Below are 27360 nucleotides of genomic sequence, written 5' to 3'. Positions count from 1 at the left end.
GTGATACATCGACAGAAAACAAAGTGGGAGAATTAAAAATGGTTATGGAAGTGGTGGATCTGTGATTTTTTTCGTTATTCTATTCATGGCCTGGGTGTTTAAGTGTCTTTAAAAGAGAAAAATAATCGAACAGTATCGATCATTTTTGCATACAAATATAGTGAGTCACATTTTCTGTTCTATATAAGGTGGCAACTTTTAAATTCAATGTATGAATTATTCACATATTTTATTTTATTACGCATACATGCTCTGTTTTATTTGCTTTTTCAATTAAATTTATATCGTTGTCGCTGTCTGAAGTATTTCAAATATATCGATCGTCATATCTAAACTGTAAATGTTTATGCAATTTTAGATCTTTACGCTAGAGAAACAAGATAATTGAACCTAGATGGGCTGTATGTATTTTGGATGCTTTAAACCGACAAATCACAAAATACTATTAAGAAAAATAAATACAATCTCTTCTTCGTGTCTTGTGATTCCAAACACGTAAATACAATTTTCTGCTCCTGTACAACTCGTATTTATAGTACTAAACTGCACCTACAGAACGGATTAGCTATATCTGAACTCGAACAGAAAATCCTGATTCCTTATACAAACAATTAAGATTTAACGATAATTGATATCGTTTATAGCAAAACTCATCAAGACTCGCCGTAGTTCCAACCGGAAATTTCGTTAAATCACGAGATAATGGAGCAACGATAATGGCCATTCGGAGGTAGGCAAGCATCCGGGGCGATCATTACCACGAGCATCTCATTTATATAATCGAACGTCTGCTCTTCCAGCATCTTATTATTCATGTACCAACTATGTAAGAAGACGAGAACCTTTCCATTTTCTCTCCCTTTGTGTCACGCGTTTTACTACTCCTCCTTTTGACCAAGCGATCCGGAAATGATGAATTCGCCAACCTTATCACGGCCATGTGCCGTTGTTTCCCTAAACGACTTCAACAAATAAGCTGTCTCGAACCAGGCTATTTCCCTCTCACGGGGTTCGTAATCCTTGTTTCGAAGCCAAAATCTGTCTCTCCCTCTTCGTCGATCGCTGAACTTCTTATCGCGAAACGAGAAGACCATAAGACCGAAAATTGGACTTTCCGTTTGAATCATCCTTCCCGTAAGCCCGAGAACGTTCCCCGTATTACGTACCGTTTAGTTTACTCGTTAACTACCTGACTTGCCTTGCGTCAACTCTTCCCATGATATTTTGAACCTGATGTTCCATTGAAAACGTGTAGCATTAAATAATAATAAGAAATAGAAGATCGAATATTAAAAAATATATTTTTCGGTGTTTCATATGTGTTATCGGAGCTTTCTTTTATTTTATTACGACAGCTTTCAACGTGATTCTTCCGATCCGATCTCTTCTTCTCTTCAATTTTTACTCTTCTTTGTTTTAAGAAATCGACAACAATGAAACAGAGACGCGTATACAGTAGATTTTAGAGAGACAGAAGAAAGAAGTTGTACACGAACTTTCTAAACTGCAACCTATGAAACCCGACAGACTTTTTGAGTAAACGCGCGTCTTCTGAGACAGTTCATAATAGACACGGAAACTGAAAATCTCTATCCGCTACTAATAAAAATAACGCTATTTAGAATAATCTAATTTACAAGTAAGAGCGTCAGACATCAATCACAACCCATAAAAGTCTATCAAAACATCGCCTAAAACGTCTTGTTCCTCTAACCTTGCTATTTTTCACGTTGCATCAAGCCAATCGTCCAACATCGATCTACTACGCCGTAAAAAGTATCTCGGAAGCGTTCTTCCGCTACGTAACGCCCCCCAATTTTTGTCATCCCTTAATCCACCCCCCAAGCACTTCGCGAAAACGCGTCGTGAAAGTTCGATACTTTGATAACGAGAGTCCGGTCCAAGTCTCGATTCGACGCATCTTCCACCTTAATTAAAGAAGTTTCTCTCTGAAGATGCCATTCCAGTGGCGTCCGACGACGGTATTTCCGCGTCCTTGACCCTACCACAGACCGGAAATTATATACATGTGAAACTGGCTTGCTTGCCCTCATCTCGTCTCACGGAACGTTTTCGCTTCCAGTTGGTCTCGCAAACGATGTTGTTGTTCCTCTTTCATCGAATTAATTGCCGTACCGTCGTATTCAATGTGCGAATATCTCGCCGCAAAATGGCTGTCCCACGAGCAAACAATGCTGTAAAGCGAGAACGACATCTTTTTTTAACAAGTCGTTTCATTTGACACAGTTTCAATTTTCGTAACGCGCGCCGGTTACGTCAGCCGCGAATTCGCATCACACGCAGCGAAATAGCCGGATGGCCGTGGCTTTTTCGGCGAATTGCTATGCCAACGTTGTTGATTGTTATGAGAATCAATTGTTCGGAACAGCGGTTGTTCTTCTTTGTCAATTTCACATGGATTACGCGTTTATGGATTTGCTTGTTTTTTCATACAGCTTCAAACCGTTGGACAATGTTGTTTTAGATGGTTAGTTTTAATCGACGATTGAAATCAATTGCTGGGTTACAGGTGATGCAAGAGGGTTGATGTTCAGCATTGTAACACGTTAAACTAAACCTAATGTAAAAGTCTCTTATAAATCTTACACGAGACATGCATTTTTCAAAGCAAATTCGAAGATTCATCTCGCTATTTCTCTATAGTTTCTATCGACAACTTGTTAAATTAACAATTTATATAAATCTCGTATGAAGCTACAAACCTAACACACATTTTTCCAAGCGTATTCTCGCATTATTCATAATTTTAATTACAAGCCTATTAAATTAACACCGGCTAATCCAAAAGTTCCGTACGAGTGTTACGTGAAAGTAAAAACCTAAGATTTACTCCTTAAAGCAACTTGGAAGATTTCTAACGCAAGTTGCAAGATTCCTCTGGCAAATTGTTGTCGATCCTTCCGTAGACACGCGTAAAGGTTTAGTCGGCTAGCGGCAGGAGAACACATGCCTCTCGGAACGTTTCCTAGTTAGACCAATTCCGTACTTTCGCTCGTCACGATTAATTAGCTTAATTCTGGCTTCCTGTTGTGCGTACCGGCGGGGCACCCAAGGATGGTTGCGTGTTACGCCGGCATAACCAGCCGCATTCCGGTGTCATAGTTGACGCACGTATGTTGTCGTAAAAGCACTCGTGGCATCCGCCAAGCGTCGCGAGGATGGGTGCCGCCGAGACGTCGATCTGCATTTCCGTGCTGTGCTTATACGTCCTCAGGGCTACACCACCACCACGTGCTTCCAATCGTATGGGTAAGAAGGTTGGATCAACCGTTGCATTCATTCAGATCGTCTGCAGTAATGGACTAACGAGAAGGATGACCCAATTGGTCGGATTTAATGTTGTTCCTCGGTGGTTTTATTTTATAGTTATTTTATTTATAAATCTATCATTTCATTCGTGTTACACGCATTTTCTAATGCAAGATATTTAAACGTAGTAAAATTTATTAGAATTTTACAATTGGTGAAACGAGTAGATAATTCAATACTTTGCTGACCAACAAACTAACTTTGAAAGTTATTAGTATAATCGCAATTTAGCTATAATTAATATGATCTCCTTATAACTTTTGCAGGTACTAAACACATACAATTAACAGTTGATTGTTTCTTTCATACTTCCTTTGAACAGATCTTACAGTAGCATATATGTAACAACTTCACCTAAATATCGTGCCATCGTTTACTTTACGCATCGTCTCCTTTAAAACCACTCGGAAGCGAATGCAAATTTCAATGAAGATATATCAACCAGTTAACCGAATGTGACGAGTATACACGTCGAACAGAAACTTTATTTCGGTGTATTTGACACACATGTAATTGTCGTCGCTTGTATTTAGTTAAACACTCGACGATGGGACACCACGAGAGATTTCTAAGACTAAATTCCATAGTTAACTGGTTAAATAATACGCACGTCGATCTTCAGCGATCTGAATCTCACGAAAGTTCCGGCACATGCCTCGAGCTTTTTAACACATCGTCAGCCCTTCTACCAGACAGTTCACCAGTTTGCCAAATCCGTGGTCAGATCTTTCTAGAAAACGCTTATCGCTTTTCGCGTACCTCATGGGACATCGTGAGCTGCCGAGTATTTCCGACTAATCAGCTCCATACACGCGATCCTCTACGGTGGACAAGGACAATAGAAAGTGTCTCTTATTGTTAGAACCGCGCTAATCCTGAAGAGTATCACCGCTCAAAACAGTCATCGAGCCTAAACCTGATAACATTTCTAGTTGCGACTATCGGCAATACAATACTCTTGGAAATGGATCGACTATACGTCGACCTTGACGCGTGCATCTCCTCTATAAAGGAGTCGATTGTAACAGATATATTGGCATCGTGGAAACCGACCATGAGCTTGTTTCTTTTTCTAAATCCTAGAAATGTCTAAGTTCCTAAGCCTAACTTAACCCTTTTTCTACGTGCGGCAAAACTTCACAGACGCCCCGCACCCTCTGGGAGAAGGGCGGCGGATGATACCGGATTAACCTAACCCTAAGCTAAACCTAACCCTAACCTAAACCTAACCACGTAGATCCCGTGTCTCGTTCGAGTAACTCGTGGACGTTGGTGCTGTGCCACGAATAACTCGAATCGTTATGATCAGAGGTATACGAGTTGAAAACAGTTATGACTCACAATAATGCATTATGGCAAGAGTGTATGTCGTGTAACTACGTCGTGAGTCAGAGACAATTTTCTACAACCCCTGTAGGTACACGTAATCCGCTTTCCCTCTTTGTATTATGTTACTTGTTCTACGATTGTTTCCCTTGAATTACTTCCGCGTATTTTTTCTACCTCTTGAAATAATAAATCTAATAGAAGACGTACTGGAGAGCGAACTCTCGTTTCACTATAATAGTACAGAGTGGAGAACTTTAATCGAAAGAATGAAAATGTTCTGCTACCAAGTTCAACTGAACTTAGTTTGCAATTCTCGGGCTGTAGATTAGGAAAATTTCATATTTTTGTAAATATCACTAAAGAGTAGAAGTTCGTTCTATGTAGTGAATATTATAATAATAGTTTTACTCGGAATATTTTACCTATATCGTACCAAAAATACCAAATTTAATTACCACAATTATTACAATATTATATTACCAATACTAATTACCAAAATTAGTTTTAAGTTATATTTAACTATAAATATCCGCGGGTAATTATTAATTCGTAGTAATTGTTACTCAAGATAAAAATTAACAATTTTTCAATTGGTTAAATCTACGAGTACAAGCCTTTCCCTGTTTAAACAATCGTTACTTTGTGTACGATATTATCGTCAGCCTGCGGTTGCGTATATACTTGTGGCAAATTAAAGCTTCATTCACACTAGCGATGGCGGTACGGTCAGATCGCGTTAAGTCATAGTTACCGATCAAAATCGCCTACACGTAATCCAATGAGAGCACACAATAGGCGATTCGGTTAAGTCAAATAGAAACCTGTTAGCCGTGGCTAGCGATCAAGACCGCGGTCAATAGCGGGGACGGAATATGGAGGATGAGCGTTTAATCGAATCTGTACGAAATTACAGCGAACCATATATATGATTTCAGTCGCAAGAAATACTGTGATATATCTGACAAAACAAAATTTTGGATCGAAACAGAGACGATATAACACTATAAAATGAAAGACAGTGCAACGAGATTTTATCGTTTCCGATCGTTTAGTGTGAATGCCTCGGTAAAATCTCAGATTTTGATCAACTTGAAAGAAACTGAAAATCCTAGATTCAACTGTTAATGTGAATCAGACTTTAGAATACTGTCGAGACAATTTCTCCATGCTCCGTAGGCAAACTGGGTTATGTACATCCAAGTTTAATCCTTTTTACTATCATGAGATTCTAAAATATCAGAAGAAATTGTGAGATACTCAAAAAATCTCATTATAAACCTTATTATCTTAATTTATTGAAAATCCATTTTAAAATATAAGATATATTTTTCCTTTTAATATTCTTATATGGTATAGGTTGGTACTTTTTAGAAATCGGTATATACATGTTATGGAAATTATTTCTTAAACGTCCCTTCTTTTTTGAATGAAAATAATATTTGAAAAAGGAAATGCGTCGTGTGACTTCAGATGGTATTACAGAAAGCAGACTTGATGGACGACATTTTTTCACCGTACAATGTGTGTATGGTGTATTCTAGAAAAGAGTCGTAAACCACAGACAATCTTTTTCCACCCCCGTGATTGCTCTTTGTTCCGTGTTCGCCGTTATTCTCTCTGTTTGCGCACATTTTTCTGTGTCAATTTGCACCACTTTTTACCCGTTCTCGCCCACTGTTGCTCCCTGTGTTTGCTTCAAGATATGGTAGAAGTTACCGCAATATGTTTCAACAAGCGATTTGTATTCCTAAAGAGATTGCAGACACGTGGTATCGTTATAGATTTTAAATTAAGTATATTTTTCGTTGCAACGTAGCAATCATATTCTTAACATTTCCTTAGAAGGTAAAATTCTTCTCTTCAGCAGATATTTTATTTTCCAAGTAATATTTAAGTTTAATATAATTATATGTTATTTTATTTTATCATATGGATAATTTTGTCATGATTCTATCACCGAGAAATTTATTTATATCGGCCATAAGCTCTTGGTCTTCTTAAAATGAAAACTTACGGTCGAATCGCACATAATAAACGAACAATCGATCAATTTTCCTCCCTCGACAGCAACGTAAGATTCGCTAACTCACTAAAACTAGTAAGAAACTATATTCAGATAGTTATTCATATTGCGTATACTATAAATAAACATGCTATTACGTATATAGATACAAATAAACCTCAATATAAAATTTCACGTGCAAACAATTTCTCCCACTTGCAGCCCATCCCTTTAAATTTCGTTACACTCAAGGAACTCAGCTTCGTTGTTTCATCAAAAATAGCCAATTTCACACCAAGGTACGGCACGATATCGAAAACGCGTCGTAAACACGCAGATCGCCAGGAAAATAACACCACGTAATTATCAAGCGGATTCAAGCGTGCGTTAGTCGAAGCGCGTTTAAAGATGTCTGGAAAAATCGGTGCCGATTTCCCGGAACGAGATGTAATCGGGTCATTATTATAGAATTACATGCAATTACCCGGCGCCGATTAATGCAGCGTACTCAGATCGCGTCAAGAAATTCCCCGCTCCTTTTCTGCTTAAAATTATACAAGTTCCATGTCTTTCCCTTTGAATGAAACCTCGCGTTAACGATCCATTTTGTGTCAGTCTAACGAGCGGCCGCGTCTCGATTTTGCCTGCAGCTTACGCGAAAGAACCTTCCTTGGAGATTATGCCAAGCGGGGATACACAGACGAGGCCAATCGGCTCCAGCATCATCCTGACGTGCAAACCGAAAGTCGACGACACCAAGCTGATCAAGGACATGCAATGGATCGACCCCCAGGATCACGTGATCGAATCACTCAAGTACGTACAATAAACGTTATAAATATATCCACACAGGACCTAATTTTTGGAACATACGTTGGCTGCTTGCCATTGTATATGCAATGCAGTATATTCTCGTCTGGAAAGGGTTGTAACAGCGATAATTTGTGTAATGGTGATTGCGACGATTGTAGAAAGTTTATGGGGAATTTAAGAGGGTTGATTTTACGAGAGTACATTTTGAGAACAAATTACGCGCTTTTAACATCTATTGGAGATAGCTTCATTGTGCTTCAAATTGGGGATAGTTTTAAGTATTGCGGATAGATTGAGTTTTGCGACTGGTAAATCGATGTAGATTTTTGATATTTCTAGATCTAAATTCGCTTCGAAACGTTTACTTCGTCTGAATGGACGAGACAGGAATAGAGTGACGGTAGAAAATTGTCTTCCAGATACAATTTAATCTCGTGAAGATCGTAGAATTTAATTGGAGTGAAACGAAATGAAAGAACGTCTTTTTTAAATTTTGCTTCTTGAGCTATCGTTCGTTTAATTATGAAAAATCAGCTGCTGGAGTAATAACGAGAATGAAAAATAATTCTACGGAGAGAAATTCAGCCAATTCCGAGGAATTTTAATTCGATTTATAAGTGTTTTTAAGTAAATTTAAAGGGAATTGATAAATAAATGCTGGTAAATTAATATAGTCTCAGTATCTTTTTAACGTAGACTCAATTCTAGCTATTCGTTCAATTTAAACGAAAATATGACAGGAATATTTGTTTAAAATGATATAATACGAGCCACTTCGTTTCTCCGAAGTAACTGAAAAGGATTACGTGCAATTTCGTAGGTGTAATGAATATTAAGACCTTCTGTAAACATCGACGCTTGACGTGCAATCATAACTCAAGCGGGATGTTGTGAGGCTGGAAAATAGAAAGAACAGTAGAAAGCGTTGTTACAACGCAAACAAACGTTTGTCAAGTCAGACGAGAATATACGAGCAAGGGAAGTTCACGCTTCCTAGCTTTTTTCGACAATAACAGAGCAGCCTTTAGCAGATAATTGGAAGAAGAGTATAATGGATGTGGTGTAATTTATGCAGATTCAAATATTACGAGTTTTCGTCAAAATTTCTGTCGAATATATAAAACCAAATGTTTTTCTCCTCCTCTTTTTTTATGAGATTTTGTGAGAAAATTGATAAAAGTAAGAAAATGTATTCTTTCTAAATTATAATCATATAGAAATATTAACATGATATCTTTATTTTTTTTACGAATGAATACAATGCTGAAAATACTTTATTGATAAAATTATCTAATCTTTTTCACAAATTTTTTTAAATCTTTATCATATTGAAATTGCTACTATAAGAAAACATACACGAATAAATATATAAAACATGTATAAATAGAGATATAGATTTAAAAAAATTACACCTCACCCAATATACACGTCCAACTAACGCAACTCACATTTTTTTCCCATTTTTTTCTCTATGAGGATAACACACGAATAGAAACATCGACACATTGCACTAATTAAACGAATTTCTGTCACTTATTTTGCACACAGACTCGTCGTTTTACCGATGGAAAGGCGAGTATACAAAACTCCATTCAAAACTTTTACACCCTGTAGTGTCATTGCCAAGTCCCTCTCTGTTTTCCGATAATCGTCCCCCTTAAATAAATATTACATATATATATATATACACACACCAATATATAGATAGAATTTCCATTCACCGAAATTATTGTTAGAAAACATCCACTTTCTTTGTACGAATACACAGCCTCACGAAAGTATTTCAACGCTGAAAGGGTTCCGACTTGATTAATATTCATAATCACGATGTCGTCTCTCATAACAGTGCCAATGTAAAATGTTTCTTATAACGTAAACAATAAGCGCGTAAAACTTTCCTACGATAGGTATACAAATACTTTCATGAGTCGATTCATGCAAATACCTGATAGATACCATCGAGCAACGTGCACACACACCATGCAACCATCAACCCTGTACCTTCACTCACCCCATGACTGATTTACGTCTACTACAGCCCCTCTATGGAGCTCTTAATTGCTGCAGGTCAGCCCGCGAGCTAAGCGTTGCTCATTAAGCCGTTCGAGAAAAGTTTCCGCCTTCCGTGGCCAAACTAACTTGTATTTGAATAGTTAAACAGAGCCAAACCCACTGCCTCTGTGCCACGTGTACCGTGTGCTACTCGTTGATATAAGAAAACCCATAGCCCTGCTATTTGGAAGTTAAATAAGACGACGTTCGCCACACGTCATTCAATGATAACAAAGGCCACCTGAGCAATTATATGCTTCCACCAGAGATGGATGCTGTTCGTGGAAGCAAAAGGGAAATTTCGCCGAATAAATTAGAATTATCGAACCATTTGAAATGATATTCTACCGCATGCTTGAAATCAATTCGATACTCAAGGCCAATTTCCTCTTTTATTTTATGGATATAGTGAGGATAATAATAGGGAAGTTGACATGTTATTTTTTTACTACAGCATTATTTATTCATAGCGTAATCGTGTGTATTTTAGATTAGGGTTGAGTAAAGTAATCGGAATTTTTTAAACTTATTTTTACTGTACGTTATTATGCCATAAAAATAAAATGTCAACTTTTATAGCACAATTTCTCGTCACATTCTCCCACTACTCGATAATGTAGAAAGGGTGGACTGGAAGAAGAGAGAAATGTCAAGTTGTGGCATTTCTCAGAAAATGAAAACTTATTTTTCAATATATGTATAATGTCACAGCTTGCTATTTTCTCATACATCAAAATGAAACATCATTCTATTCTGCATCGTTTTCAACTTTTACCTGTGACTACAGATAGTAGTACATTAAATTCTAAAAAATGAAAAGTATTCATTTTTGATATACACCTCAGTTTTTTATAATTACCGTAAAAATCATAAAATTTAACTCGCAATGCCACGATTCTTATAATAAAAATTCCAAAATTCCGATTATTTTATAAGCTACGATATACATATTATGTTCTTTCTTCTTCCACTAGCCCTCGCTATATATTAGGTCGTCCGAGAAGTTCCTTTCGTTTTGTAAGGAAATAGTATATACACAACATTTTTCGTTTTATATTATTTTATCGAATTACGTATGATCCATTTTCACAACGTTCGACAGATTACGTTTCATGTTTGTACAAAGGTGCGTCGTCGTAAAAGACGTGTCTGTAAAAGAAAGACACTTTTCGAACAATCTAATATTATCCACGAAATAGAAAGGGAAAGTGGCCTTGGGCATCCAATTAATTTGAAACGTGTAATAACAGTAGTACGTAATAATATCACAGGGGCTTGGAAAAGTACACTTGCCTGGTACTCAGCTCGCACAGCACTGGATCAACGAAACCATTCATCGTGTATTATACATTTGTGTGCCCATTCGTTGATCGCGTGTAATCGCGTCTTCCGTGCGATCCTGCGCGTTTACTGACGAACGTCGAGGATCTATCCTTCCATGGCTAAATAATGTATCGCGGCGTGCGTCTTGCAAATATTGAACCCCGCGATCAAACAATCCAACGAGCGTTAACCTCGGTAACTGATTCGTCGGATCGCGTGTTTGCTCGATTACGCGGACCCCGAGCGATTTGCATAATTATGTCCGCTCGTCGCGGCGAGTAATGGCCGATAAATTCAGCGCGGGACGCGTGTACCCGCTCGAGAACCGTTTCATTAATCGTACTTACTGCCCGTGTTCGCCGATTAGGCAAGAAGAAAGGGTATTATTGCATTATCGTTCGGCTAACGCTGCTATCTCCCCTGCATCGTCGCGTAATACACCGCAGCTCGAAAGTTCCTGGACACTTGCTCTTTTTTCACGCAATTAGCGATTTAGTCAGGAAATTGTAGAAAGATGGCGGAAGAATTATACGAACATTATGGAAATATTTAAGATAGCTTTATATTGTATTTTATCGTAGATCGTTGATGTTGATACGAATTCTTATTTTTCGCGAATGCAATTAAAGAAACGGAACTCGAGCAAAGGTTCGTGTAATGAGAAGTTATATGTACTTTGATTATTTTATATATTTCGTATGTTATATGTGCATTTTTATACCTTCAAATTTTTCATAAATTCTTAATTTACAGTAATAAACACTGTAGCCACTAACTTAGAAGCAGCACTATACATACGTACACATTCTTCTCTGTTTTCGCCCATTTCCTGTCTTTCGTTTATTTTCTCTCTCAGTTTCCCGATTCCACGTGCCACTTCTCAGTGTACCGTAATCGTCCGTGAAATGTTCTCTTTTTGGTGAACTCCGCTTAAGGTGATCTCATGGATGTTCGTAGAAATAGGGGTTGAGAAAAGGTTGAAGTTGAGTAATCGGGATACGTGGCTGCTTGTTACAGGCTGTTACTACTTGCGGTCGAAGGTGATGTTGGATTGTTACGTGGGTGAAGGCTTAACGAATGTTTGTTTAGTGGAGAAATATATATTGTACTGACAGAAAATTTGCAAACAGTATAGCTCATATAGAATTGGCTATGTCCAAAGTAAACCAACTATCTTTTATGCTACTGATAAATTGTAATTTAGAATTTATATTACACGATGTAGGTGAGACTAGTCTTATTATTTTCAGTATTTATTAAATGCTGTTAGCAAGAATCATTTTGTGAAAGAAACTAGATATTGTTACAAGCCTTTAAATTTATCCCAAAAATCTTTAAATACAATTTTTATTATTTTTATTACCAACGTGATCCTATTGTTCGAAACGATGTTTTAGAAATATCAATCATATTCGATATTCCACATACAAGACGTACTCTTTCGTGAAACCTTAATTTGATAGAAAATATGTCTACAGAGAAATTTTGTTTAAAATATAAAATGTACCCTACCTAATAAATGACTGACTATTAATCAACGAACATAAACGATTCGAACAACAAAGAAACGATATAACGACCAACTTCAACGCAGACCCAGCTAGTACCATAACCCTCTATCACACGTGAACCTAACAACCGGTCGAACCGGGGATCAACATCATCGTTATTTGTATCTGTACGTTCCTCTCGCTGTGAGATCACCAATCTCTGAAACTCGCATTTCCTAATCGAAAGGATTCATTAAAGCGTGTATCTGTAGCGAGCTAACCATTCGAATTCGTATCGGAGCTATTCATTACGACACGATTCAACGTCTCTCCCTTACCAGAACCTTATCTTCGAGCCAGTACTCTGTCATGCAGTGTTGTTAAATTGTGTGAATCCATGTGAATGCGTCTCGTTTGTACCAGTTTCCCAGGTCATGCACAACACGAAAGACGACGAAATTGCTAGCTGTCCGCGTTCACCAGTTTAGGATCCAGGTAGAACCAATCTTCCGTCTCTGAGAGAGGTCTTGGTTCGATCTGGCTCTTACGTCGAATTAAGGTCGATCGATTTGCGAACCGGCTGATCCTTCGAAACCAGCCCATCGATCCGAATTCGACGCGGCACTCTGCTCTCACCGCGTGTACAGCCCCGCCTCGTAACGATATTTCACCGATATCGGCTCGGTGTTTCGCGTTAGAATACGGATTAGATGTTTTGCCAACGATTTATGAGCTGCACGATGCGTCTCGGATATTTCGGACGATCTGATTTGGGAGATATTCGGTGGTACAAAGTGTTACATTGAGAGTTTCGTTTCTTTCCTTTGTTTTAACCATTTAACGCTCGAATCTTGCATTTAAAATGTTGCTTTATAGATTGTATAATTTCTTAGCGATAAAGCGAAGATTAGGTGGAAGGAGCTTTTATTCTTAAACTAGCTAAAAGATTGATAAGTTAAAATAAGTGAGATTAGCAATGAAATTAGTTAAAAAATGAATTCGTTTGTATAGATTGATAAAGTAACAAGTAATAAACAAAATTCAAAAACAAAAGTATCCACCTTTTCTAAAAGAATTATTCGACGTGTTCCAACTATTTTTACACGAAGAATCAACCCTTTTGTCTTATATCGCAATTTGTTATAATATATATAATTTGAGCGTTAAATGGTTAATATTTATTCTTCCTTCGCTCTCATAGTGACTCTTTCTAATAATAAGTAGTGTTAACCTTTTAATGTTTTATAAGAAAACATAACTATTTTATGGAAAAAAATAACAATGTTAAAAAAGCACGTGTGAAATGTATGTCGTAATTAATAGAATATCGATCTCTGAATTTACTCGTGAAACACTGAGCCAATTCTTCTATTCACTCTGCAACATTCCACCTGAACATATCACTCATCGTCATCGCCATTATCGTTATAGAATATTATCGTCACTAGAATGGTTGTGTAACGTATAAAAAGTTGATGTAATAATAGTGATTTTTAATTATCCCGTATAGCACCCCGGGTCATTCGCAGCCACCGATGTACACGGAATTGCTCCAGGACAATAGTTTGTCTTTGTTCTTCAACTCTCTGCAAGAACAACAGGCTGGGAAATACACGTGCAAGGCCACTTACGCGAATTCGATTCAGCTGGAGAAGTCTGTGACGATCGATACCATAGGTGAGCAAAAGATTTAAAGAAAGTTCAATCTTAGAGGGAAAAATTTCAAATTCAAGTTCTTGCCATTTTAATTTCCTCGTTTGAAACATTTCATGGCGTTTCGAGAAAAGGCATTAAATAAATCCACTCAAAGGAAGTTTCAACAGAACCGAATTAAAAGTTGTATTTTTATATCTCAAATATTTAAGCTTGCAGACTTGGAATTTGGAACGTTAAAAGTTTCCATTTGACTTTAATTAAATTTTCGCTTAACTCGTAGTGTGGGAAACATTGAAATTTTTCTCGATTCAATTTCTCGAATTCTACAAACGTTCCAGCTATAAAAATCCCAGAGGTTGTCAGATGTAAAAATCAAATCCAGACAAAAATCTCGTTTGCAAACTTTATTTTTCTTTATCCGTGTTGTTTCACAAGTTTCCCTCGCAAAAAGTAGTACAACAATTTACATATTTCACAAATGCAAACAATCCTTTGTATAACATTTCCTGGGATCTGTTTACAGACAAACGAAAAATGTTCGCCAGAGGTCTGTGTAAACGTTTAAAAAAATTCTGTAGAACGAAATTTCCAAGCTTTAGTCTCGATAAATAAAGAAGCAGTGTACACAAAAGTATCAAAGAGTAATTACTGTTTCGTAGTTGCGATCACTTGGGACAATGCACCGCCCAATCAATATCCTATTCTGGGAGAAGACTACGCTATTCAGTGTAAAGTGCGGGCAAGGCCTTCACCCTCGGTCGACTGGCTGTACAACGGCGAATTAATTAAGACGAACGACCACTACATTATAGACACGTATGCTCTGAAGATCAAGAACGTTCAAGAATCCGACGACGGTATCTACACTTGCCGTGCTTACGTATTGACCACTGGAGAGCTGAGGGAACGACCTATTCGCGTCGAGGTGGGTATACATTTATCAGTTTTATTCCTGGACTGCTGATATTTATGCAAATTATATTTTGAAATTAAATAAGACCTCCTATAGCGCGATAAAAATATTTTATTTACAAATGTTTCTATGATATTATTTCTTTTAAAAGCATTTCGTTTACACTGGTATTTTCCAAATCGAGTTATACGAGAGCAAATGACAATTTTTTAACGATATTACGCTACACACAGCATCGCGTTATATAAGGGTCTACTGTGTTATAATTAGAGATTAATTTGATACCTTTCCGACAATGCCGTACAAACTAAATAAAAAATCAAAAATCCTCGTTTACACGTATCATATGCATGAACGTCGAGAACACAACAGAATCACGTGACAAGCACAAATTTAAAGAAAAAGCCATATCAAAAACCCACGGTCGATATCGAGCACCTCTAAAGAGCAAACTAAGGTGCCGCCCAATTATGATAAGTAAATAATACGGCAAACAAAAGCTACTACACGTTCCAGGTAAAGTCAAATATCAGACAGAATTTCGTCCATCCATTCCCCTCTAGTTTGTATACCCACCGCGTTGCACATAGTTCCATCCCCCTTGGAAGATTCGGCCGGAGTGGCTGCGCCAATTATTCCCAATCCCAGCCATAATGCCGCCACAGCTATCACGGAACAGGTTTGCATTTCATTTAACAGGTCCACATACGGCCGACGGTGGAGGAGTTCCCCGCCCCGGTGGATGTGATCGAAGGGGAAGACGCAAGCATACGATGCAAAGCTCATGGCAAACCGCCGCCAAAATTCACTTGGGTGAAATCGCTCACGCACCAGAATCTTTCGAACGCCAATCGCTTTGGGGTGGACTCTGATACGGGAATATTAACCATCACGAACGTGAATCGCGAAGATGCAGGGGAGTATCAATGCACGGCGATAAATTTAGCCGGTGAAGCGAACACGAATATCAGGGTGAACGTGATCGTGAAGCCAAAGATCATGGAGTTCTTGAACAGTACCGTGGTACAGGATAACGAGGCGAATCTTGTTTGCAAGGCCTTTGGCAAACCTCCACCCCAAGTCACCTTTAGGAAGCTGACCGATGAGAAACCGTACGTGAAAGGGACGCAACTAGACGACGATAGAATCATGCTGACGAACAGTGCCGATGACACGAACGGCGAAACGATCGGTACATTAACGATCAATAAATCGCTCAGATCAAACGATGGACTCTATGAATGTATCGCCGAGAACGCAGGAGGCGAAGCGCGTAGAAACGGTCATTTAACTGTCGAATTTCCGCCATCGTTCGCTTCCATGCAGAATACAAGCTCTTGGTCGTGGGAGCAGAGACCTGTGAACATCAGTTGCATCGCCGAGAGCATACCGAACGCTACCATTCGCTGGACCATGTACGGTGATCAGAAAATCGACAATGACAACATGATCAAGCAGCTGGGTAACGGTCCTCTGTCTACCCTGATGATTGTCCCGCTGGACAAGCGGTATTACACCACTTACAAGTGCATCGCGTCTAACAAGCATGGCACGCGGGAACGCAATATCGAATTGAGAGAGGCCACGAAGCCGGCAGAAGTGTTGCAGGCGAAAATGTCTGAAATTACCGCCACTACGATTAAATTCGATCTCGTGCTACCTAGCAGCAATCCTGAACTCCCTGCGAAGACGATTACCGTGCAGTATAAGGAGGATGGGCAGACCTGGATGATGGCGAAAAACAAAACGTGGTCTACTAGTGAGTAGAGTTGATTTTGGAGCTACCAAAATTTCTTTCTACCATCTAATGGATAGTTATGATTATTTATTAACCATGATTGATCCTTATCCATCTGTTTGAATTCTTCATCCCTTTCTTTATTCATTATAGCTTTTCTCTTGCCATTCATGGAGTAATCGTTCACCTATCAGATGTACTGTTAAACACACTTTGACCGCGACAACTCCTATGTGAAGTCCATCCAAACTAATTTCATAGATATGTACACTATGAAAGATCACTGTCACGGTATCAATCCGTGGACTAATTATTCCTTTTCTTATTTATTTATCAAGTCAAAGATATTTCCACAATTGCAACTTTTATATACTTAAATCATTATACAAAAAGCCTCCATCTAAACTAATTATCCTTTTATATTTGTTATTTAAATTTCCTCTTATCACCCAATAATCTTCCTAATCATATATCAAATACACTGCCAAAAACATTTCCACGATGACAGCTCTTGCACTTATTGTTAGCTAACTCTCTCTAAACTAGTTATCCCTTCCATTGTTTGCAGATTCATCCTACGTCCTGGAAGATCTGAAACCACAGACTTCGTACGAGTTCCGATTCGCAGCTGGAAACGTGGTCGGCCTTGGTAACTGGGGAGCGTACCATCGCGAAATTACGCCCGGAAGGACGTTCCCGAACGAACCAAAGATAATGATGCCTAGCGCAGAGTACGATGTGTCCAGGTTCAACAATCAATACGAGCTAACTTGGTTGGCGCCAGCCGATAACGGCGAGCCGATTGACATGTACCAGATCAAATACTGTCAAATAAAACGCGTTTCTGGCGAGTGGGAGGTGTTGGAGAATACCTGTCGAACAGAAGACATCAAGACACAAGGAAGGCTGAAACACTGGATCAAGAACTTATACTCCGACACGTTCTACAAAGTGGAGCTGAAGGCGCACAACATAATGGGTTTCAGTAAGCCAGGCTCTGGGAAGTTTAAGACCGCCAGAGGTAAGTTTCTATCTTTTAACTCTCCTTTCTTTTTTCTATCTTCTCTTTACACCTTTTTTCTTACACCGTTTTTAACCATACGGTAGCTCGCCAAAGTATTCGAATACTTGTCAGAACTTTCCGTGAATGAATGTTTAACCTTTCAGAGGCTAAACCGATCAACGTTACTTTTCATCTACTGTTTCATTTTATTGCACAAGAACGCGATTAATATTTTATTTTCCAGAAATATAATTCGTTCATTCGTTGAGGCTTGATGATTTAAATAATGGTCAATTCTAAGGTAAATTTTAAAAAATCGTCTGGTATATCATTATTTCTTTGTAATTATACCGATACTTAGTGGAATGATAGATGTATCACGTTTTGCAGAAACGACAAGTCAAATAATCAATTATCCATTAATTTTGTACTCTACAAATGTTCTACTATATATGCCACATATGTTTGCAATTTTCAGATTATTTTCAAATTTGATATCAATATAATCACGACTATCGTGCCTTATTATAACGTTAATAAAATCTTTTTAACGTTTTATATTTTATGGTAAGTATTGGAATACTTTGGCGAGCCGCTGTGTCCTCGAAACGTGTTCGTTTCATTCGCCATTTTCTTCATCTTCAGATATATATTTACATCGGTATTTCATTAGCGCCCTTTTTATATACATCAAGTCGTAATTTCTCTTTAAAATTATTACATTATATATATATGTGCACGAGGCTATTGCACCGATTGATATGTCGTCCTTTTTTTTTTCATTTTTTTACTTTCAACCCGACGAGAGAGACCGTTTACAAATCACTTCGCCTCTGTTTTTATTTTATTCACTCAAGGAGGAGGGAAAAGGGTCATTGAGGTATTTCGATACATCGTCGTTGCGTTCCTTTTTCTTTTCTTTTTTTTATAATACTATTTGTAATTAGAGAAATATTTTTTATACGTAAACGTATCCTTTTTAATTGGTTGAACATGAACGAAGTGTCCTCAGTCCCCTTGACCCTTGTAGAAAAGCGACTTTAGATGAACTGTCCGGTAGCCATTCGATATATGGGCACCTTAGGCATATTAGATATTCTTCCCTTCCTTAAAAAAAAAAAAAAAAAACATAATCAAGACACAACGAAAAAAAACGATCCTTCTACAAGTCACTTTTTATCATTCAGAACCTACGGGCCCCAATGTGGACTACAATATAGTTACTTCCGCTGGAGATACTCGCAAGCTCACCGTGACCGCCATTGCCACAGCAATAACGATTCTATTTCTAGCTATCTAAAAGAAACAAAAAAAAAAAAAGAAGAAAGAAAAAGTAAACGAAACAAACATAAAATAAAAATGCAGAAAATATTAAAAGAGATCAACGTCATGAACGGTCGCTGTTCACGCTCTAATCTTTCCAATTTATAGTGTACACGTTTTAAAAAAGTGGTATGCGAATACGAACGTACGAATGTTGCTATATAATACCACAGAGAGAGAGAGAGAGGGAGAGAGAGCGAGAGAGAGAGAGAGTACAACCAGAGACACAAAACACAATGGAGAAAAGAAATTCTCGTGTAATACGTTCCGTGTTCGTCAAGTTTTCACTTTTTACTCTATAAACGTGTTTCTGCCGCGTGTTTCATTTGTCGAACGCGCGTGAAGTTCGCAAACATGTATCGCAACTATCACACAAACCAAACACGAACTACATACACATACGCATACACACACACACACACACACACACACGATTAACGATTATTGTAAAGTGAGTCTCTTATTGTTAAACCGGTGCACAACATTCCAACGTAGAAACGTTAGCGAATAAGTGGGATTCAATAATGTTCGCTGTGTTGATAAAGAGTGGAGGAAACGAGAAATGAAAATGATCGTAATCCATTGTAAATTAGTAGCGCGTCTTAACGGTATACTTGTTCGTATGCTCGCGTTGTTATCTTTTTTTTTTTTTTGCGAATGTACGGTTTCGTGTTTTAGTATTATTTCCAGACAAAATTTTATTGTTTCGAGGATTCGCACGTGATCGAAGGTTTAGTATAATGTAGATTGGTGATCGGATCGGGACAGCATTCGGGTGGAATATTATAAATTGTGAATATTCGCGAATTATTCAGAGTAAATTGCAGAATAGCGTTGTGTGTCCAGCTCGAAAATCAATTTATTCAAAGGATAATATCACGATCATCGATGCATTAGATGTATCGTTGTGTGCATCGTGAATCCATTTTAACATAACGTTAAATTAAGGGGCTGAGACACGTATTGCCTTAAATTGCCAAATGCTTAGTGTTAAAACGCGCAAGGTACTACATTGAAGACAAAAATGTTCATCACATTGTGTAGGAGTGTTCGTACAATTGAATTTTCGACTTTTCGATCGTCGAAAGGGAATAAGAACGAATATATATGTATTAGGTTGCTTCGTAAATTCTGGCTCGTGAGAGTCAATTTTCTACAAATTTACACGACATATTTATATGCGTTATGCCTCTTTTATAAAAATCTTGGAATCTGTCATTTAAGAAAGGACTCGTTATATATCTTATGGCCTGGAAATTATTTAATTCCTTCCGTCCAAACTATTCTCTGCTGGAAAAGAAGAAGTGAGAATCCGTTGGTGAAAATGTGGCATAAAATGCACATAGAACGCAAAACTACATAAAACACCTGAAGTATAATAGTCATAATTATATTTAATAAGCGAATCATACACTTTTAATTATTTTCATATAAATACAAATTTGCATAAATATTCACAGTCTAGTCATTATAAAAAAAAACCTTTTAAATGCCTGATTAAAAGATCGATGAAAACATCTTATTCGTTTGTTCTGTAAACTCTAAAAACACTATTTATATCATATCAACTTATATAGCAATGTTATACGTGTTTATTGTAACACTGGTAGTCTACTTACATGTGTGAACGAAGAGGCGGACAGAAATTATGCAGCAATCTAATACAATTTGCTCAATATTTCGAAAGGAATAAGAAACGTTATTCGAAAAACTAGCTAAAATTTGTATTTAATATCGGGTCTGCCAAGGGTATTTTCTTGTTTCTCACCACTTAGTAGAGTACAAATATTTTTGGAATGGAATTTTTCGCGATTCTCGCGGTTCGATTTGCGACGAACGATTCAACGTGACAAAGGAAAGGAACAACGAGTAGAGTTACAGGGGTGAAGTAATTTCTTCGTGGTGTACACGTAGAAACACCAACGCAACTCGTTACCATTTCTCTACAGACGCAACACGTCCGTTGAGGAAAAGAAAAATCAAAAAAAAAAAAAAAAGAAAAAAGAAAAATACACCGGGATAAATCGTCCGCGAAAAATCCGTTTTCGTCCGAGCTGAACTAGCGCTGTTTGCATATAGCCTGACCTGCCTGTGGCTAACTACTTTTCTCTTTTTCTGTTTGTGGGATTTTTTTACCAATTTTCTCGAGGAGGGACATCCGAGGAGTTTTTACACGTTTAGAGCCAAAGAAAAAGATACACTTGCAAATACTTAGACTTACTTAAACCACGCTTCGCGTGTTTTTACGCTGAACTGAACCCCTCAACTCCTTAAAAGAACTCACATAGGACATGTGAACACGACGACGCGATATAATCGTCGATAAATATGATCGTGACCGAGTACACGAATTATTCGCGAGTTATAAAAAAAAAAACAGAATAAAAAGCTAAATATGTCTATAAACGATAAACTGATACCCAAATGATAGAACATCCGCACGAAACGGGAGAAAGCACCTTTTTTCTTAACCATTTATACCTTTAGATTGCGCCTAAAAATTAGTTTTCTTAACTGGGTTCATTTTTCAGCCGATTGCATATACGATTTTTTCTCTCCTCTTGTGTATGGTTAATACATTTTTTTTTCTTTTTATTTTTAATTGTTATTCATTGTTTCTCTCTTGGGAAATTTTCATTAACATTTTTACCAAGTGATCGGACTTAGTCCTGCTTGATTAGCTCTTGGACCATACGTGTTTAGTGCGCATGATGTGTGTTATGATTATCGATTACTACTATTATTATTATTATTATTATTATTAATTCTACCATTGCTATTAGCGTTATTTACTATTATTATTTTATTACTATTATTATTATTATTATTATATTATTCACGACGTACGCTATTGCTACGGTTTACTATAATTATTATTATCATTATTATTGTTATTATTACCATCGTCGCTATATATTGTCAATATTGTCGTCAATTAGTTTACTTGACCGCACTTATTTTGTATATCGTGTGTATCGTCATTACCATTAGTATTATCGTCACAACCACCGTCACGATTATCGATTACAAACGTCGCCACGATCATCCACGCTGATTTGTACGTATCTTTTCTTTTTTTTTTTTCTTTTCGTTGGAGTGAGAAGCAAAAAAACGAGGACGAAAAAAAAAAGAAGCAAAGAGAAGGAAAGGTGCTTCATAAGAGGCAAATAAATCGAATATCGAGCATCGAGTCTCGAGGTACACGGTACACTGAATACTCTGTCGCGTTTGAAATACAAATGGCACCTTGTCCACGAGTCCACGAGTATCGATCGCGAGTCATCGTTCAACGAATGCGACAGGGTCGTCGCAACCTCGATCTCTTAAATGTTCGCTCTTGCCTTGGGTTTTCTTATTGTTAGATGTTAGATTACGATCGCATGGCATGCGCTTCTATTGTTTCATATATATATATATATTTTATTGTACTTTATTCCCTTTTTTTAAATGCCTCTTTAGTTTTGTTGATTCTTCTATTATTACGTTTATTATTTCCTTTTTTGGTATCGTTCGTTTCATTTAATTTAGCGCCGTTCGCCTGTCTTTTTCGTTGGCGACACTCTCATTCCATCGAACACACCACGTACCTTTGTAAGTACTCGAGGGATTCCACGTGATCAGCGATTGTATGTTAACACATTTGAGTGTGCTTAGGTGTAAGAAGAATTGTAAGAACGAAACTGGCTGGACGTTCTAACAGTGACAGTTGTTTAGTAACATTGTTGATAACAGCTTTCAGCTACATACATACATACATACATGTACAATATGTATATCGATCATAGCGTAAACGCAACGAGTTTCTGGTGCACGATTTTGTACATATCAATGGTTTCTTATTCATTGTACGATAATGTGTTCCATCGGATGTGGTCGATCAAACTACGCACTCAAACTACGCAGTAATTATTGCTATTCAACAACATTTTTATACAGAATAACCTCTTTTTTCGTATGGGAATAGTTATTAGGAATACACGAAGCGAATGATTTATAACTTTGAGCGCAATAATTAAAATCTGTAAGGGGGGAAAAGACAAATTGGTTCGTTACCGATCCACGTGCGGAAATGCACTTGGTAGCGCGGTTCCAAGAGTAGTGTCATCCATCCAAAGTTCCATCGGAGTAGTTTTAACGAATTAACCATGTTAAGAATGATAAAAAAAGACGCGTTGTTAATGTTAACATACGTAGTTTTATATTTCAGTTTTATTTTGTCTAAAAAAAATGACATATATCGTTAACTTTTTACTACAAGCTGGCACTAAATCAAGAAACTACAAATATTAGAAAATACATGTAAGGAAACTCGGTTTATATTTTCTCTGCAGTTACTATCGTTGCACATAATCGAGCAGGATTAAATAAACTTTGCGTAGCAACATCTTTCAAATTATCGATGCACAAACTTCTTACGAATCTTACTCAAATCATTATACAAATAAGATTTAAAACATACATCTGAAAGATTTCCATAAATCGCAAAGTAAATGCAACGAAAAGGAAATTTCATTCCACAAATTGGTAGAAGATGAGCGTTTGGAACGAATTACGCGGCTGACTTTTTTGTGGATTTCCGATCCCATTGAAAATGATAACAAGCACCTGCACCAGAATATCGTTGTCCGTGCGATCTATCACGTTTCTATGAATAAAAAAGATATCGCTAGTATGGGAATATCTCTGGTGGCAGCACGAGAGAATGAATGATCGTACACGATTCAACTGTCGCGTGTCGAGCGTTCGCCCAGAATGTCGCGTTTTAGATTCATGTAAACGAGTCGTACGAGGTTATATTTCACGTGAACCGGCTCGGCCGTGAAGATAAAGGCGCAAGTGGGTTTGTGTATGATCGCTTTCCTTTTTTCCTTTTCTTTTTTTTTTTTTTTCTTTGTGATCGATCGAATCCTGAGCTGGCCTAAGATTCTCGAGTGCCGAGACGAACGAATGTATATTAGATGTATTATACGAGTGAATGGATGAAAAATCTTGCGATTTCTATGAAATGGAATCGAACGATGCAAGAAGAAACACTGTGGTTCCGAGAAGAAGCGGGCGGAATTTTTTGCTCTAAAAATTTGTGACTTTTTTTTTGTTTGGACGAAATATGACGAAAATTTGGGCTGGAAATTGGTAAATAAAAGTCGTACAAGTATACAGGTGAATGTTAATGTACATTGATGGTTTATTTGAATTGATATACATCTATGTTATTAGGCTGACTATTCTGAGGTAAATAAGAAACTGCATTTCAAGTTTTTATAGTATTCAACAAATCTCGACTACATCTAAAACTATTCTAATTTTAATCTTATGGTTTAGGTGAAAACATTATTTGGCGCCTCGTGTTCCTTTAATCGAAATTGATGAAAAAGTAGAGATGTCTCTTAAATGTAAGCTTAGTTTGTCCAAATCCATCACAGAGACATCCAAAATTCATCTGACGGGCAGCATGTTACTTAATCTACTCCAATCATCGCCACTTTAAATCATAATTTATGAAAGTCTTATTTATGCTAAAAAATAAAACATTCGTGAATTATCCTTTTAAATCTCAACGCACATATTCGCACTGTATAACCATGCACCAACATCTACTTTATTATCAATCACATCTTTCTATTCACGGCTATTCCATCCATTTAATCAAAAAAAAAAAAAAAATTTCTCAAAAGCATATCAACGAGTCACCTAAAACCTCAACTTCGCGCAACTCGTCGCGTCTGCAAGGGAAACTCGTTCAATAGAACAGACTGTGCATTCCAAAACGCGAGAACTCGACGAAGAAACAGTAGTTAACGAGGCACCGATCCCACTTCCGGCTAGTTCTCGAGGAACCTCTTCTTCCCCGGAACCACGGGATCGCATCGCGACTAGTTTTCGCGAATCTGCGCGTGTTCCTCGAATCCTCGCGTCTCGAACACGGAATTCTCGACTTTCGACCGTCTTCAACTTCGCCCTCTTGTAAAGAGCGCGCAGAGTTACGCGAGTCGCTTCCGGTAGCGCGCGCCCGAGAAACAGTGAGAGAAAGAGAGACGCGAATAGACACAGTGCACGGCATATAAAACTCGTCTCTCGGTCGAAGACGAAGAGAAGCGTTTTCATCTTCGAGGCTGCTTTTGAGCAAGGTTCGCGGCACGAGGAGCGTGCTCGTCGACGCGTGAAGCGTTTTCGCGCCGGCGAAGACAATAGGTCGCCTCAGAATCAGGCGGAAACGAGCGAGAAAATCGTTTCTGCTGTTCGAGTCTCGCGAAAACCTATCCTTGTCCTTTTCCGATCGATCCGCTAGGCTCGTTGAACGATTGCCAAACGTAGAGAAAAGAGGCGGAAGGAAGAGAAAGAGAGAGAAAGATGAGGAGGAGGAGGATTTCTCGTAATTTGTAGCACCGTCGAACATCCACGAGGTTCCATTAGAATGAGATTTGATTCAACCGTGTCCTAACGTAATTTTGTCCAAGTTAAATCGCTTTTGAAGAGATGGACAATACAAGAGAGAGAGGGAGAGAGAGCGAATCGTCGAGATTGCGTGGATCTCCCTTTTTCACGAAGCGTTCGCCAACGTTTCGGCAGAATTACCAATCCAGTTTCGAGAAAAAGAGTAAAATAATGAGTTTTAACTCTCTTCGTCGGCCGACAGATATACTGCGTTACGAGACGAACCGGTAGAACGCATTTTCGTCAGGCTACGTATTTTCCACGTTCTGGCCACGCTGAAAATCGATAAAAATCGGGCTGTGCAAGTCTCATCCGGAGTATTCGTGGCTGGGTAAACCGCACTGTGAAGGATAATTCACGAACGCGTTAATGGCGAAGCCGCTCTGGTTTGGACGATACCAGCCCCGGAAATAAAAGACCACGTGAAATTGCTCGGTGACCTGATTCGATTCCACTATTTTTTTCGTTTAAACGATTTAATCGTCTGTCTGATTGATTCATCTGCACGTTTGTGCAAAGATGTCTGTGAGATTTCCGCGATGAAAAGATTTCTGGCGTCTACTGTTATCAGATTTTACTCGTCAAATATTATTTTATACGCTGGAATGGTCATTTCGAAACTATAGGAGATTTCTATTCATCTAATTTGATTAATTGAATACGATATAATAATTCATATAATAGAAGGTTATTTAATTTCTCATTCAAGCAAATTTGTGTTCGAATAAATGGACTCTGTGTGCAGTTCGTTTGACACTAATTAAAATTTCATTTGAATAAATAGGATTCTATCACAGTTCTTCCTGGCTCGTCGTCTTTCGTTCTTTTTCCTCTTCCTGAATGTTCCTTTTATAGCTTTTTAGGATCAACCTTCTTCTGTTCATTCATAATCAGCATTGTCTTCTATTTCTTTGCTCATGCATAAATAACGTCATTTTCTTGAGCTCTTCCCTTCGAAAACAAGGAAATAGCTTAATTTTTGTAATCTACTTACAATCCACACATTTTTTATCAAACTTCTTATTATACTACATTTCTTCTATATTATCTCTTATCATCAAAAATTTGAAATTTCCAAAAATATCTGCCTTCCTACTTCCTCCTCCATTTACGAAATATCAAAATATATTTAACAAACCAAATATTTCTTGATCAACCCTTGCGGTTGATTATATGGGACGAATCTTCTAAAAGAGAGTATCGTTTGATTAACTTCTCTTGATCTGGCGTGAGTTTTCTTGACCAAACCGGAAAGTCAGGATGGTGGCGCGAAAACGCGCGGATAGAAGGCAGATTTCGAGATTAATCGGTGAAATTCGGGATAATGGCTCGCTTGTAACGCAATTAAAACTCCGGAGGCTGGCCTCGCGGCCAGTAACTTATAATAGAGAGCGCAAGAACCTTGGTAAACTGCATCCTGTCCTCTTGTTCGATCTTCTCTCTTTCCTTCTCTTCTTGTGTAGCTTACCGCGTCTCGCGGAGATGCAATTTTGTAACTTAAAACGCCGCAGAGTCTGCCGCGAAACTGCTTCGGTCGGAAAGATCAGAAACCGGCGTCGGTGAGATAATTTCGAGGAGGATGCAAATGGGCCCCGGCGAAGAGAGACGCCTTCTGTTTCCCAGCTCTCAGCTTCCGAGTGGAAAAAACGCGCGAGATCGTCGATGAAAGTGTTGGCACAAAGAGCTGTTGTAGCTGTGAAATTGTTTATGAACTCGCGTAGAACAGTCTGACGCGGAATGGTAGAGACTCCTTTCTTAACTTCAACTGCTAATTGCAAAATAAATACTATGTTTTTGGACAATAATAGGAAGATAAAGTCTGTAAGTTTCAGTTCAAACGTGTTGTTAGTGTTGGCATATATAAATATGAATGCCACAGATGAGCAAACGTAAGGAAAGCAATTTTTCAATCCAGTAAGCGTTGAATAAATTTTATGTGATCGAAACTGTGGT

General features: G+C 38.0%; 1 protein-coding gene across 6 annotated transcripts in view; it reads left to right on the top strand.

Moving 5' to 3' along the window:
• LOC117207111 (fasciclin-2) overlaps positions 1–27360 on the top strand; it is a 171465-nt gene that overhangs the window by 131535 nt on the left and 12570 nt on the right. Inside the window, exons 1-8 of one of the 6 annotated variants that reach the window (XM_033447002.1) lie at positions 3160–3270; positions 7312–7477; positions 9023–9046; positions 13850–14016; positions 14655–14920; positions 15608–16667; positions 17215–17667; positions 18837–18972. In XM_033447002.1, the coding sequence (XP_033302893.1) occupies positions 3180–3270; positions 7312–7477; positions 9023–9046; positions 13850–14016; positions 14655–14920; positions 15608–16667; positions 17215–17667; positions 18837–18949 (2340 nt within the window). In that variant the 5' untranslated portion in view covers positions 3160–3179 and the 3' untranslated portion in view covers positions 18950–18972. Of the gene's footprint in view, positions 1–3150; positions 3271–7311; positions 7478–9022; positions 9047–13849; positions 14017–14654; positions 14921–15607; positions 16668–17214; positions 17668–18836; positions 18973–27360 lie in introns of those variants that run through there. The other 5 variants (XM_033446996.1, XM_033447000.1, XM_033446998.1 and 2 more) reach the window with 5 other exon arrangements.

This window comes from Bombus bifarius, unplaced genomic scaffold (genome assembly GCF_011952205.1).
Source record: "Bombus bifarius isolate JDL3187 unplaced genomic scaffold, Bbif_JDL3187 scf7180000008022, whole genome shotgun sequence".
Classification (NCBI taxonomy): Eukaryota; Metazoa; Arthropoda; class Insecta; order Hymenoptera; family Apidae; genus Bombus; species Bombus bifarius.
The sequence above is the reverse complement of the archived record's forward strand: the minus strand, read 5'-3'. Positions and strand labels throughout refer to the sequence as shown.